General features: G+C 40.2%; 1 protein-coding gene across 3 annotated transcripts; it reads right to left on the bottom strand.

Moving 5' to 3' along the window:
- Positions 1–558: 558 nt before the first annotated feature.
- Positions 559–14,500, bottom strand: LOC129257739 (uncharacterized). Of its 3 annotated transcripts, XR_010292957.1 has the most exons (4): positions 14,345–14,500; positions 11,557–11,804; positions 1,503–10,327; positions 559–732 (listed from the first exon to the last, which is right to left on the bottom strand). XR_010292957.1 is itself a non-coding variant. In XM_054896133.2 (3 exons), the coding sequence occupies exon 3, from the start codon at positions 8,008–8,010 to the stop codon at positions 2,326–2,328; it is 5,685 nt and encodes a 1,894-aa protein (XP_054752108.2). In that variant the 5' UTR covers positions 8,011–10,327; positions 11,557–11,804; positions 14,345–14,500; the 3' UTR covers positions 559–2,325. The 3 variants fall into 3 exon arrangements, 2 of the variants coding, with proteins under 2 accessions (XP_054752108.2, XP_063952574.1); XM_054896133.2 differs by having other exon boundaries at positions 559–10,327; XM_064096504.1 differs by lacking the exons at positions 11,557–11,804; positions 14,345–14,500 and having other exon boundaries at positions 559–8,411; positions 9,182–9,547.

Below are 14,500 nucleotides of genomic sequence, written 5' to 3'. Positions count from 1 at the left end.
AACTTAATTGGACTGTTACATGGTTACACAATGCAATCATATTGAGGTATGTTTCATATTGTTTCATAAAAGTGATTTAAAGTTATTTAAAAAGAGGAAAAACAGCAGAGTCTCGCGGTCAGATTGAAAAGTTCCGTGGGTACTTTGAGAACCCTGTTGAGGATCTTATACAGATCACACTGAAATGAGAATTGATGCAATCGAATATAGATCGAAGTGACGAAAATGGGCGCAAAAACGTTTTCACTTTTAACCAAAAGAAATTATGAACGATCAGACTATTATGAATAAATTTAAATTGATTTGTAAATTAATATAAATGTCAATACGGTATACTTAGAACTTCAGAAGAAGAATTTTATTGTCTAGAGTAGACTGAATGTTTTATCAATTCCTTATTTTGGCGGTATAATTTTAGATTAAAATACACATGCTATAAACTACCTGTAGCTTCTTGCACGGTTAAGCTACAGCTAAGGATTAACTTAGGCTCGTGGATAGTCAATATCCGAACGCACCAGCACACTCCAAAGATAAATGTCCAATCACACAGTCATGTAGGTTAAGACATCCATTTAATAATAACAGTAAACTTGGCGGACGAAATAACGGCGTGTTCACACAACGCGAAATTAAATGATCGATGAAACATAAAAAATGGCGAAGTAGAACAGAACGATAAATAACTTGAAGTGATTGACAAACGTGAGTGAGCGAGCAATTGGTGGTTCGCTGCAATAAAAATGAAAGTGTAATTGTAAATTAGTATGTCGTCAACATAGAGAAATTTACATGAAAGAATGATCATAATATTCTGATGGATAAAGAGATTATTATCATCTTATAACCATGTCGGTATTCATCTAATTGTTATAATAAAACTAGTAAAAAACAGAAGGTATAGATATATACATAATAACATGAAAGTCAATAGCAATAAATCATAACTAATGCTAAAAGAATAAACTTAATTCTGTATAACTAATAACCCGTCTGAACACCTCTACTCAAGCTGTGCCATAAACAAGACTATCTCCTTTGGGATAGCATTGACCATGGGCCTATACACATTAATAACTCTCAGTAACAGTGGCATTGAAACCATCACTCAACAAAGCACCTTTGTTTGCTTATTAGCTGTACAGCTTGTATACTCTCAGTGAGGATTACACATACCCTCTTCTTCCATACAGTATACTTCTAACCAGTGTAGTGCCAAAAATACATAAATGAATACTCAAATATTACTTGTTACCCACTGAAATATTCTCAACAATAAACTTCATATACAACTTCTGGTATGACGTAGCAAAGAAAGAATGAGAGGTAGAGAGAGAGAGAGAGAGAGAGAAAGAGAAAGAGAGAGTGAGAGACTCAGTACAAAGATAAACTTATCCCTCTGAAACTTGAAATATATATATACAGTACAAACTTGACATAACTTGTATAATATTAATATAGTAAACATAACAATATTCTATATATCAGATATGAGAACTTACCAATTGTTTGACCTCCTGGTTTCACAATATCAGTAACTTTTGATCGAATGTATAACGGCACAACTTGTTGCAATGAAACTTTTCTTCCTTCTGAGGTGGAAGATGCAAAGGGCTTATCACCCTTCTGAGATGCTTAGGCTAATTTGCATATCAGCCTAAGTCTTGACCAATGGGTTCATTGTTACTATGCTGCACCCTTGGTCTGACCAGGGTGTGGCTGACCAACCAGAATTGACATTATCATAAACAACCTTGTTACTAGGCCAGAAAACATACCCAGTGACCAACTGGCAATGACTTTACCTTATTTGGGAAACAGAACATGAATTAATGAAGGTTAAATATATAGTCTTCACTTTCAGCCCACTTGTGGTTTATGCCGCTACATTCCGGCCCCAATGAGCTAACCCATCTATTAGATCATTCAAACTATCAGCTAGCGGAATAATACATGTCATCATAAACGAATTGAACATTAAAAATAACATAAACACTTCAGATTCATATGACTGAGACTTACATAACATTATACAACAAATAATATGAATAAACACAATGAGCCATTATCGGTCACATAATAAAGAAACGTTTCCAAGTGAAACATGGAATATCAAAGGAAAATTAAATCATCGTGACAAAATATCAATATGAGGCATTTTTATGGCATCTCTGACCAAATGACTTGATGATATAAACAATCAACATGTCTATCATTCAGCTATGAATGGTAACCATCATGGCATTATTACATACAGTAATGAAGCACGAAATGAAACAAAATTAAAAATATACATGACAAAGATCACATGTAAATTGTAACGATTTAAGCACTTGTATTAGCTTCTAGTAAACACAGTTTTACGACTGGTCTCCTAAAATACTTGTGGCCAACTCTGACCTCTACCTGTCTAACTCTGCCATCTCTACCCGGGAATACATCTACCACCCTTCCTAATGACCATTGCCCACGCGGTAAGGTTTCATCAACAACCAACACGAGATCGTCCTTTTCAAGATTCCTGTGAGGTTTGGTCCATTTTTGTCTCTCTTGAAGAAGGGGCAAGTACTCCCTGCACCAACGCTTCCAAAAGACAGAAGCGAGGTACTGCGATTGGCGCCATCGTCTCCGCCCATACGAATCTTCTTTCCCAAATAAACCTGGAGGCAAGTTTGGGCTCCTTTTCATGAGCAAGAGATGATTCGGTGTGAGCGGCTCTTGATCATGAGCATCCATGCTCAGTTGGGTTAGTGGCCGAGCGTTCAATATGGCTTCCACTTCCGCCATGGCTGTGGAAAGAACTTCGTCGGAAACAACTTGTTCATTAAGAAGGCCTTTAAGGATCTTGCGGGTCGATCTGATCATTCGCTCCCAGACACCTCCCATGTGGCTAGCCGTCGGTGGATTGAATGACCACTCGATCCCCTTCTGATGGAGGATGTTTTCTACTTCTCGCTGGTTTACCTTCTCAAGATTTTCCCGAAGTTCTTTCTCAGCCCCACGGAAGTTTGTTCCATTATCACTGAAGATCTTTTCAGGGGTTCCTCTCCTGCTGATAAATCTCCTCAGCGCGTTAATGAATGCATCTGTGTCAAGAGACCTAGCTATCTCAATATGTACTGCTCTTATCGTCAGACAAGTAAAGATGCATCCATAGCGTTTGACTTGGCTACGCCCTTGTTTTACATACAGTGGTCCAAAATAGTCCACTCCTACATATGTAAAGGGTGGTTTCTCGGGCGTCACCCTTTCAGCCGGTAATTCCGACATCATTTGTTGTAGTCTTGGGGCATTCCGCTTACGGCAGTCGAAGCACTTCCCAATGACTTTGCGCACAGTAGCCCCTCCCTTTATTATCCAGTACTTCTCCCTCAAGGAAGACCAAGTCAATCCTGCTCCTGAATGACCTACTATTAAGTGGTAGTGTAATATCAGGAGTGTTGTGACATGGTGACTGCTGGGTAAAATTATGGGGTGCTTCGCTTCAAAGTCAATGGGGGCGTTGCTAATACGTCCCCCGACTCGTAGAATGCCGTCCTTTAATACTGGATTGAGTTTGTTGATGATCCGTTGATCTTTGTCGTGCAATTCTTGTTCCTGGACAAGTCTAAGGATTTCTAACTCTGCACACTGCAATTCATTAAGTGACATGTTCTTCTTAGAATCACCTGCGACTTGTCCTGTGGTCTTCGCTCGGAGGTATCCCTTGTACCTCAGTAGCCATGCTACTCCTCTTTTCAGTTTATTCCAAGAGGAATATCTTTGAAGCATGTTGTTTATTCCTACATCCTTCTCCACAGAAGATAGGTTGACTTGAGCAGTCTTCTTAATCTCTGGGTCATCGTCGGAAACATTCTGCAAGACGGAAGGTTGGGTTGGCCAGCTGCTTTCCTCCTCCCAGAGAAAATCAGGCCCATTTAACCACCGAGGATCACTCGCCATGTCTCTACCAGACAACCCTCTTGATCCTTCGTCTGCAGGGTTTAGCTTGGTGTCTACATGTCTCCATTGAGACTTGTCTGTTGCTTCATGAATTTTGGCAACCCTATTAGCCACAAATGTCTGAAATCTTCTACTTTCGTTCATGATGTACTGAAGTACGGATGTTGAATCAGTCCAAAATGTGGTTGATGTCACAGGGAGCCGCAATTCATCCTGGATTTGTTGGTCCAGGCTAACAGCTAGAACAGCTGCTGTTAACTCCAGACGTGGTATCGACGTTGCCTTGAGTGGACAAAGTCGAGACTTTCCCATAATGAAGGAGCAATGTACCTTGCCACCTTCACTTACCTGACGAAGATAGGACACAGCCGAATAACCACGTTCTGATGCATCACAGAAGTGGTGGAGCTGTCGTGATGCCACTTCGCCAAAGGTCACGGGCTTAAGACATCGCTGAATAGCAATGTCCGAGAGATGTGGAAGATCATCAAGCCATTTTCTCCATTTTTGAAGATCTTCTCCTTCCACAAGTTGGTCCCAGTCTGCTCCTCTCCGGCATATTGACTGGAGTAGCATCTTTGCTGGAAGAACAAATGGTGCTACAAAACCCAAAGGGTCATACAGGGAGCTGATCATGGATAATATTCCCCTCCTTGATGGGGGTTTCTCCTTGATGCTGACTTTGAATCCAAAGTGGTCATTGGACACATCCCAAAGAACGCCCAGAGTACGTTCTATCGGAAGTCCATCCAGGTCCAAGTCAATGACCGAAGGAGCTCTCTCAGCCTCTGGTATCGAGGACAATGCATCCCGATCATTACTTACCCACTTTGTCAAGCGGAAACCACCTTTCTTCAACAAGTCACATAGCTCCTGTACAATTTTGACAGCATCGTCCTTTGTCGGCACAGACTTCAAACAGTCATCCACATAGAAGTTTTCTCGGACTGTATTGACTGCTTCCTTGCTGAAGTCCTTCTCATTGTCCTCCGCTGTCTTTCTTAGAGCAAATGCGGCACAGCTTGGTGAAGATGTGGCTCCAAACAAGTGCACAGTCATTTGATAGGAGGTTGGATGTGCTGTCAGGTCACCATCCTTCCACCATAAGAAACGCAGAGCATGACGGTCTTTCTCAGGGACTTTAACTTGGTGAAACATGGCCTCAATATCACCAACCACTGCAACACGTTCTTGTCGGAACCTTGTCAGGACTCCGACAATACTGTTAGTTAGGTCAGGGCCACGCAGGAGTTGGTCATTGAGGGATGTCCCTTTGTATTTAGCTGCACAATCGTAAACAACTCTTACCTTCTCAGGTTTACGAGGATGAACAACAGGGTGATGGGGAAGATACCATGATTCTTCCTCATTTGGAACTTCTTCATGGTTCACTTCCTCTGCATACCCTTTCTCAATGTATCCCTGCACAGTTGACTTATACTTCTCGAAGAGGGCATCATCCTTGAAGAAGCGTTTCTTCAGGTATTTTAGTCTTGCCTGTGCAGAGGGAAGATTGTCAGGTAGATATGGTCGATCGTGTCTCCATGGGAGGCCCAGCTCGTAATGGTTGTCGACAAGCTGTATGGAACCTTCCATGATGGCCTTTGCTCTCTTGTCTTCAACCGATAACCCAAGCCTTTCTTCAGTACCCTTACCTACCTGATGATCAAGCTGCCAGAATCTACTTAACTGTTGATGAAGGTCAACAGATTCAACTTGCGTAAAGTTGACATTGAACTCATCGGAGTGGTTATGCCCTTGGCGGGTTGGGCCCATCAAAGTCCATCCTAATGGAGATAGTATAGCAAAAGGTTCCTTCTTATTCCCTCTTCGTTGTTCCAAGACCCAAAAGGCCTCTGGAATATCTCCACCAATTAGTAGCTTGATGTCCCTCTCTTGGATTCGCGGGAATTCAATTCCCTTCAAGTGATTCCATTTCTGGATATCCCTCTGGTCTGGAATTAATTCGCCTGAAATAGGCAGCTTCGATACTGTCCAGACCTTGGGCATGTCAATCTGTTCTGTACAGTTAAGGCCCTTTACAGAAAGATTGACTTCTAGTCCACTCTTTTTGGTGTTCTTTTCATTGACTGTCGTCAGATGAAAATCCCTTCGTTTGCCAGTAATACCAAGTTCATGGACAAGACTTTCATCACATAGAGATACATCGCTTGCCTGATCAAGTAACGCCAAGGTTTGTATCTCTTTGTGTTGCCCTTGTATTATCACTGGCACCACTCGAAGGCATACCCTATGATTGGTGGTCATAGTGCTGTTGCAGTTGCCTGCAGGTATGTCTTCGTCGTTGGCATCAGCCTTAGCCTTGCCGGCCCCAGTTACAGAAGTAGCAGCAGTTGTTGAGGTAGATCCTTTCTGGACCTGACCTTCACTGCTTTCGTTCTTACTTTGGTGCAAGTGAAGGAGGGTATGATGCTTCCACTTGCACCCACTGACCTCACAATTCGATTTCTTTGAACAGTTTCTCGCAATATGTGACTGCTCAAAGCAGTTATCACATATGCGAGCTTGTCTCACCACCTTGAGCCTTTCATCCCGTGTCTTCTGCTGAAAGGTCTTGCAAGCCCCAAGATGGTGACTACCTGAGCAGCATGGGCAGGTCTTTAGTCCAGGCTTCTTGCTGGTCTGCTCTGCTGCTTGGGTAGATCCAACAGCCTGTGTGGAGAAAACACGTTTAGGAGCATTGGACTTACCTGTAGTCTTTGGGGAAGCTGGTTTTGCTTTCCCAATATTTCTCCCAAACATGTTGCTGGAGAGCTGAGCACCTTGCTCAACAAACTCCACCATCATGCTAAAGTTGGGAGCAATCCGGTTTCTCATCATGTTGTGAGCTCTTTTAGCCCACTCCGATTGCATGTGAATCGGCATCAGTTGCTGTATCTTCAGCAGATTATCCGACGAGTTCATGTCGGCACTGTAACCCATCTGAGAAAGCACGATCTCACACCTCCTCATGTCTCTTGCCATGTCCCAGAGCGCAGCCCCATCATTCGGACGAATTGGTTGGCGGTTAAGAACCTTGTTGATGTGAGCAGTGGTCACAAGGAAGGACTGCCCAAATTGTTCGGACAGAATCTCCTTTGCTTTATTGTACCCGGTACCTGCATCTAGAAGTAAACAGTTTTCTATACTTTCCTTAGCCTTACCAGAACAATACTGAATTAGATACATTAATTTACTTCTATCGTCTACGTTCTTGTTCCCTATGACAGCCTCAAATTTATTAATAAAAGACCAGTATTCCAAAGGGTTTCCACTGAATGAATCTAACTCTGGTTTGGGCATATTCATTGCCAGATCGACAACACTGAATATATCTTTTACCTCTAAATTACTTTTAGGAGGTACATGCATCATTACATCATTACGTATACTACCAGTCCATGGGGGAACATCAGGGTTTAATCTGATCTTCGAGGCACTTACCTCACCAGCGACATAATTTCCTCCCTCTTCGTCTTCTAGCAATAACTTACATTCAATCTCAGCCTCTTGAACCCCATGCACTGCCTCAACATTCGCAATTTGTTGTTCGAGTTTTAACTGTTCCATTTTTAGGCGTTGAGTTTCCTTTATCTGTTCTAATTTCAACTTAGCGACCTCGGCTTTGATCCTCGCTTCCCTCAGCCTCGATGAAGTTGTTGAGCTTGTTGTCCGGACAGACTGGTTGCTCCCTGAAGACCTTAGCGACATGCAGTCGTCATCCTCCTTTGTGGGTTCGGCAATCATCCGGCAATGCTCCTTGGCCTCCTTCATCCAGACTGATAATCGCTCATCAAATTCTTCCTTGTTAGTTCGCTTTGCGTCAAAGTCCTCCAGTACCTTATCAGCCTCTTCCCCAGTTAGCATCTTGTGGTATTCACCAAAGCGTTCTGTATATTTAATGAATACACCATCTAACTGGTCGGCCTTTCCGGTGACTTTGTCGAGGTTTTCTGGATCTAACATCAGCACCTCCAGTTCTTTATATTTCTTTGTAAGGCTCCCAGCATAAGCCCGACATGACTGCATTAACTGGGGCTTTCCTTCGTTAGCACCGTTACTTGACATGATGATATGATCAACGTTCCAATTAAAGCTATTGTGAACTTTATCCAGTCTTCCACCGCGATCGTGAAGTTTAGAGAAGAATCACGAATTCATAAAAACCCAATTGCGAACTTATGTAGCTTCTTGCACGGTTAAGCTACAGCTAAGGATTAACTTAGGCTCGTGGATAGTCAATATCCGAACGCACCAGCACACTCCAAAGATAAATGTCCAATCACACAGTCATGTAGGTTAAGACATCCATTTAATAATAACAGTAAACTTGGCGGACGAAATAACGGCGTGTTCACACAACGCGAAATTAAATGATCGATGAAACATAAAAAATGGCGAAGTAGAACAGAACGATAAATAACTTGAAGTGATTGACAAACGTGAGTGAGCGAGCAATTGGTGGTTCGCTGCAATAAAAATGAAAGTGTAATTGTAAATTAGTATGTCGTCAACATAGAGAAATTTACATGAAAGAATGATCATAATATTCTGATGGATAAAGAGATTATTATCATCTTATAACCATGTCGGTATTCATCTAATTGTTATAATAAAACTAGTAAAAAACAGAAGGTATAGATATATACATAATAACATGAAAGTCAATAGCAATAAATCATAACTAATGCTAAAAGAATAAACTTAATTCTGTATAACTAATAACCCGTCTGAACACCTCTACTCAAGCTGTGCCATAAACAAGACTATCTCCTTTGGGATAGCATTGACCATGGGCCTATACACATTAATAACTCTCAGTAACAGTGGCATTGAAACCATCACTCAACAAAGCACCTTTGTTTGCTTATTAGCTGTACAGCTTGTATACTCTCAGTGAGGATTACACATACCCTCTTCTTCCATACAGTATACTTCTAACCAGTGTAGTGCCAAAAATACATAAATGAATACTCAAATATTACTTGTTACCCACTGAAATATTCTCAACAATAAACTTCATATACAACTTCTGGTATGACGTAGCAAAGAAAGAATGAGAGGTAGAGAGAGAGAGAGAGAGAGAGAAAGAGAAAGAGAGAGTGAGAGACTCAGTACAAAGATAAACTTATCCCTCTGAAACTTGAAATATATATATACAGTACAAACTTGACATAACTTGTATAATATTAATATAGTAAACATAACAATATTCTATATATCAGATATGAGAACTTACCAATTGTTTGACCTCCTGGTTTCACAATATCAGTAACTTTTGATCGAATGTATAACGGCACAACTTGTTGCAATGAAACTTTTCTTCCTTCTGAGGTGGAAGATGCAAAGGGCTTATCACCCTTCTGAGATGCTTAGGCTAATTTGCATATCAGCCTAAGTCTTGACCAATGGGTTCATTGTTACTATGCTGCACCCTTGGTCTGACCAGGGTGTGGCTGACCAACCAGAATTGACATTATCATAAACAACCTTGTTACTAGGCCAGAAAACATACCCAGTGACCAACTGGCAATGACTTTACCTTATTTGGGAAACAGAACATGAATTAATGAAGGTTAAATATATAGTCTTCACTTTCAGCCCACTTGTGGTTTATGCCGCTACACTACCGTTGGCTTCATTTAGTTTTTCAAGTGGCAGCTGTCGCATAGTGGCGCGCTTTCCTCTCTTGAGTCTTAATTCTCTGACGTCGTGAAGAGTCTCTGCCGTCATCCTTCTGTCGCGTTTCAAAGTCTGATGGAGTGAATTAATCATGGCGTCGCTGTAAATGGTCACATGACGTTGATTACGTAACGCTGATGGTTGCCTGTAAGGTGGTGGGCTCTGAGCGTTGCCTAGCAACCCAGACTCATGTGCTTGTTGCTCAGACTCTGGTAAGGGCACAGCTGACTTTAACCGATCTGCAAGAAGTTTGGAAAGTTTCGGCGCTATCAGTCGGGATGCCGTCACTTCAATTTCAGGAAATGCTTCATGCTGATACTCGATTGCCATAGTTCTGTTTGTGTGCTCAATACAATCTGCACATACCCTTTGGCCCAGCACTTCACAGTAATGAAGTTTTTGTTTTGGTTCATGGGTTTCGGCGAGATCTGATCGCAAAATATGCCTGTATTTCTTATTTGATAGAAGCATCTTGCCATGAACTCCGTTGTGCATCCAGTTGTATTCGTCGCATATCGTGTTGGCGGTTGGCAGCCGGATGGGTGAGAGATGGCGAACTCTTCGTTTTGTTTCGTTCCTTATTCCATTTATACAGGCGCTGGGAGGGAAACCTGTTACTTTCTTAATGTATCCTCTTTCTTCCCGCCATCCTATGTCCGATAATTCCTGAACCATAGCTGATCTTTGACCAGGGATCGGAAGTCTGCAAATGATAAAGAAATAATTAAGCAAAATGGTTTATTTTAAACACTGTTGAATTCGACATAGTAATACAACAAGGAGCAGCTAGGGATGACATCAGTGCTTTCCTTCTTCTTCCCTTTCTCCATCTTGTCTTTCTCTTGTCTTTTGCTTGCTTTTTCTCCCGTTTTAAAAAGGGGCATCCCGTGTTCCCTTTATCTTTAGCGCTACCAGAGTAATATGAAAATATACCGTGAAGGTTAAGTCCACCCCCAGAAAAATGGGGGCCGTACGTGTCAGCTGCAGCCCACTGGGTCCGCCTGTACCTTTTCATTCCCTTAATAATCTAAACTGAGCTCCAAAAGAAACAAATCAAATATTTACAAGGGCACTGGTCAGATTCCACACAGACAAAATGAACAATATTTTTTTACAAAGGCGAGCTTCAATAATCTATATACTAAGCACACATCAATTATTAAGAGATTGTTAAAATCACAGAGAGGATATAGCCCCTAACATCAACTGGTTTGAGAATCCAAAGTCACAAAATGGCAAAAGAAAGACCAATGAAAATTAGATGGGATTTAACAATCTTCCCAGTTTACTACATAATAAATGTCCTTCACGTGCATGCTTTAGTGATTGGCTCAATCACAAAGAAGCTACAGAAGGTTAACATCAAAATTTTAAATAATTGCAACCATCACACAGTCACATACAGATCCTCCAGGGGATGGCTTGGCAGGTAAGCAGGGGATAATCTGAACACATGGGCATCTGTGCATATCACCCACAGCCACAAATAGGTAAGTGATTCAAAATTGTGATGCTAACTTCCTGTAGCTTCTTTGTGATTGAGCCAAATCCCTTAAACATGCCCGTGAAGGACATATGTAATAAACTGAGAAGTTTGTTAATCCCATCTCAAATTCATTAAAAAAATATATTATTACTAAAACTTAAAGCTCCTCGCATCTGTAGACCCTCGATGAAGCTGGAAAGTAGTCACTCATAAGAGCAGTGCGAGATGCGGAGCCTGATGTCACAAAATATGAATTTTCTGCGCAATCGAAATAAAAAGGGTGTAATTATGACCCAGCCCTATCTTCCCCAAGATCTTTCTGTCTACTCTTCCTCTTCTTCTTCTTCTTCTTCTTCTTCCTATTGGCCTATCTTTAGAAAATCGACTTGGAAAATGACAGGGAGGGGGAACCACCCACCCGCACGAGCAGCAGCACAAGTTCTTACCCGGTGGAGTTTGGTGAGTCACTGCCATAGATGGAGTATTTATCGATGACATTTTCTCTTCTCTGATTCTGAGTCATGAACTCCCAACATTTAGGAAACTTGACTTTGACGGGTTTCCTCGAGTAGCCCTTCATCGCTATAGCGTCCGTTTCTTGAGCTGCTCCTGCTTCTTGTGATGTTTTCACGTCATTTCCTCTGCCCTTGGGATCAGCGGATTGAGTCTTTTCGTTCATCTTCAATGATTTTCTCTTTAGATTGAAAGTTGAGACAAAAGCCCTAAAGTTAGTCAAGGCATTATTTCAACTTGAAAAAAATGACCAGCTTGAAGCAAATAGTCGGGACGTGCAATTACAATCTTAACAATATACAATAAACCCCCATTCCACAGAGAGCAAGACCTCTGAAAGACTGCTGTAAGACCATGCAACTTGCTTGATCTTTCAAGGGTCTTTCAACATACTTTCAAAGATCTCTGAGGTCTTTCATGATTCCTGATGAATCTTCCAGTGTTTTTTGTGGTCCTTGTGATTCCCAAATCTTTTTGAAACGGTTCAAAACAGTCTTTCAGCGGTCTTTCAGGAAAATAGTCTTTCAGCGGTCTTTCAAGAAAATTTGTCTTTTTGTGGTCTTTCAGCAGTCTTTCAGTGGTCTTTCTATGAACTTTCAAAGTTCTTATTAGTCTTTCGATGATCTTTCGACAGTCTCCAAGATTTTTGCGGAGATCACTGTAAGACTCATGAGAGTTCATTGAAAGATCCGAGAAAGATCATTGAAAGACAAGGAAAAGTCCATGGAAAGAATTCTAAAAGATCACTTGTTGCATAAAAGATCTCTGAAAGACAATTGGGGATGTTTATAGGACTAGTCTAAGTCAGCCAGTAAGACAAGAAGTATCAAACAGTCTTTCAGAGTTCTTTGAGGGGTCTTTCTGAGCCATTCCACAGAGATGAAAATTTTCAGTGATATTGGAGACTGCTGTAAGACCTTGCCAATTTTTGGTCTTTCAAAGGTCCTTCAAAGGTCACCTTCTTTGGAATGGGGTCCTTATACATGAATAGTATTGCAAGAAAAATGATGATAATTATTCGCCATTCATTAGTAAAACAATTGATAAAACAATCAATAGGGCCTACTATATTCCTTCTAATCAATTAATTCGTAATTGGCAAGCGATTGCTTTACAGGTTTCTCGGGATCATCTTTCCCAACCACTCTAACTGGCTTCCTTTGAAACAGAGAATAATGTTCAAATTACCCATGATTATACAAGCATTGACTATAATGCTCCAGGGTATTTAAATAACTGCTTTACTCTGTATACGCCGTAACAACTAGGTGTGCAAGTGACCCTCTTCGTCTCACATTTTCATGACCTCGTTAGCCAGTGATAGAACTTTAACTGTGCTTCAAAATATTGGCATGATTTGCCACGTGCAATTAGACAGTCGCTATCACTAAATTTAATTTTCAGAAAAGCATTAAGTGAAGTGACCTAAACTGTGTGTTGTTTCTTACTAGTACGTTATGATTCAAGTGGGCCTATAAGACTACACTGCTGAAAATGTTGCATTGTGGGTAATAAACATGGCCAGACACAATTAATTTAGGACCCGAGGTGACCTGCTGCAGGTCCGTATGCCCTTTAAACTCATCTTTTTCGTAGTTTGTAGTTTTAAGAGTATATAATTCTATTAAATTAATTTATAATAAGCGTTTGAGGTCTAACAGGAAAAACGAAGTATAAATAGTAAAAATAATAATTAATAATAGTGATAACGATGATGATGATAATAATGATAATAATAATAATAATGATATTACTACTACTACTTCTACTACTACTACTACTACTACTACTACTACTAATAATAATAATAATAATAATAATGATAATAATAATGATAATAACAACAACAACAATAAAAGCGAGTGTGCACTACCTGGAGGTATCCTCGAATGATTTAATAAAAGAATTATATTTTTTTAACTTGAGCAAGAAAAGGTTATATCCTACATTAAATCTAGTTAGGCGATTTACTTCATTAACATGAACGTAGCGCTGATGACTTTTTTTTTCTTAGGTGGCAAGAGCAAATAGGCTAAATTATAATATTCAAGAGTGTATATAACGAGGGGACGACGCAACCAAGTTTATCATAATTAGAAAAATATTGATATTAAAAAAAGAAGGATATAAGATATTACACACATGGCATACCATGGATTTTATGAATAATTGCAATAAAAAAGTGGCCCGTGGGTTGCATTTGGACATCCACTTTGGTTGTTATTCGCATCATTAATATATAAGCCTTTGTTGTATTGGAGATACTTGATAAAAATGAAAATGGGGGGGGGGGGGGACATACACCGTATGTATGATGTCGCATTGTTTTACAATATAATAAGAATACAAACTATACATTTGAAAGTGATTCCATATATATTGAATGGATCTTACTCAGCCCCCCCCCCCCCAAAAAAAAAAAAAAATATTGACAAAAATAGTTAATGGCTTTTTTAGTTAAGACTATTCTACGGGAATAATTTATTTTCCCCCAGTATTTTTTACATATAGTGATTAGCATGATTATAATAGGCTATCATTATTGTTGTCAAATTTCAGGAATTAATGATTTGCTCATGAAATCATATAGGCCTATATCACCATTAAATCAAATCTACAATTCCAAATCTCCCAGTCTCTAGCAACCAATGTGCTTCAAAACAGGAGACAAATAAAAATCTGCAAACATATGTAAAAATTACATAATAATATTAAACTTACAGAGATTCTTGGGTCCTGGTGTTAGGCCTATCATCCTCAAAGTGACGTCAGCATATTATCAACATGTTTTATTGCTTATAATCCCATATTTTCAGCGCAAAGATGTAACAAATATGGCCAATCCACTATACTTTTACATACCAGTAGCCATGCTGT

The sequence above is a fragment of the Lytechinus pictus genome, chromosome 3 (assembly GCF_037042905.1).
Source record: "Lytechinus pictus isolate F3 Inbred chromosome 3, Lp3.0, whole genome shotgun sequence".
NCBI lineage: Eukaryota > Metazoa > Echinodermata > Echinoidea > Temnopleuroida > Toxopneustidae > Lytechinus > Lytechinus pictus.
This window is presented reverse-complemented; position numbering and strand designations above follow the sequence as displayed.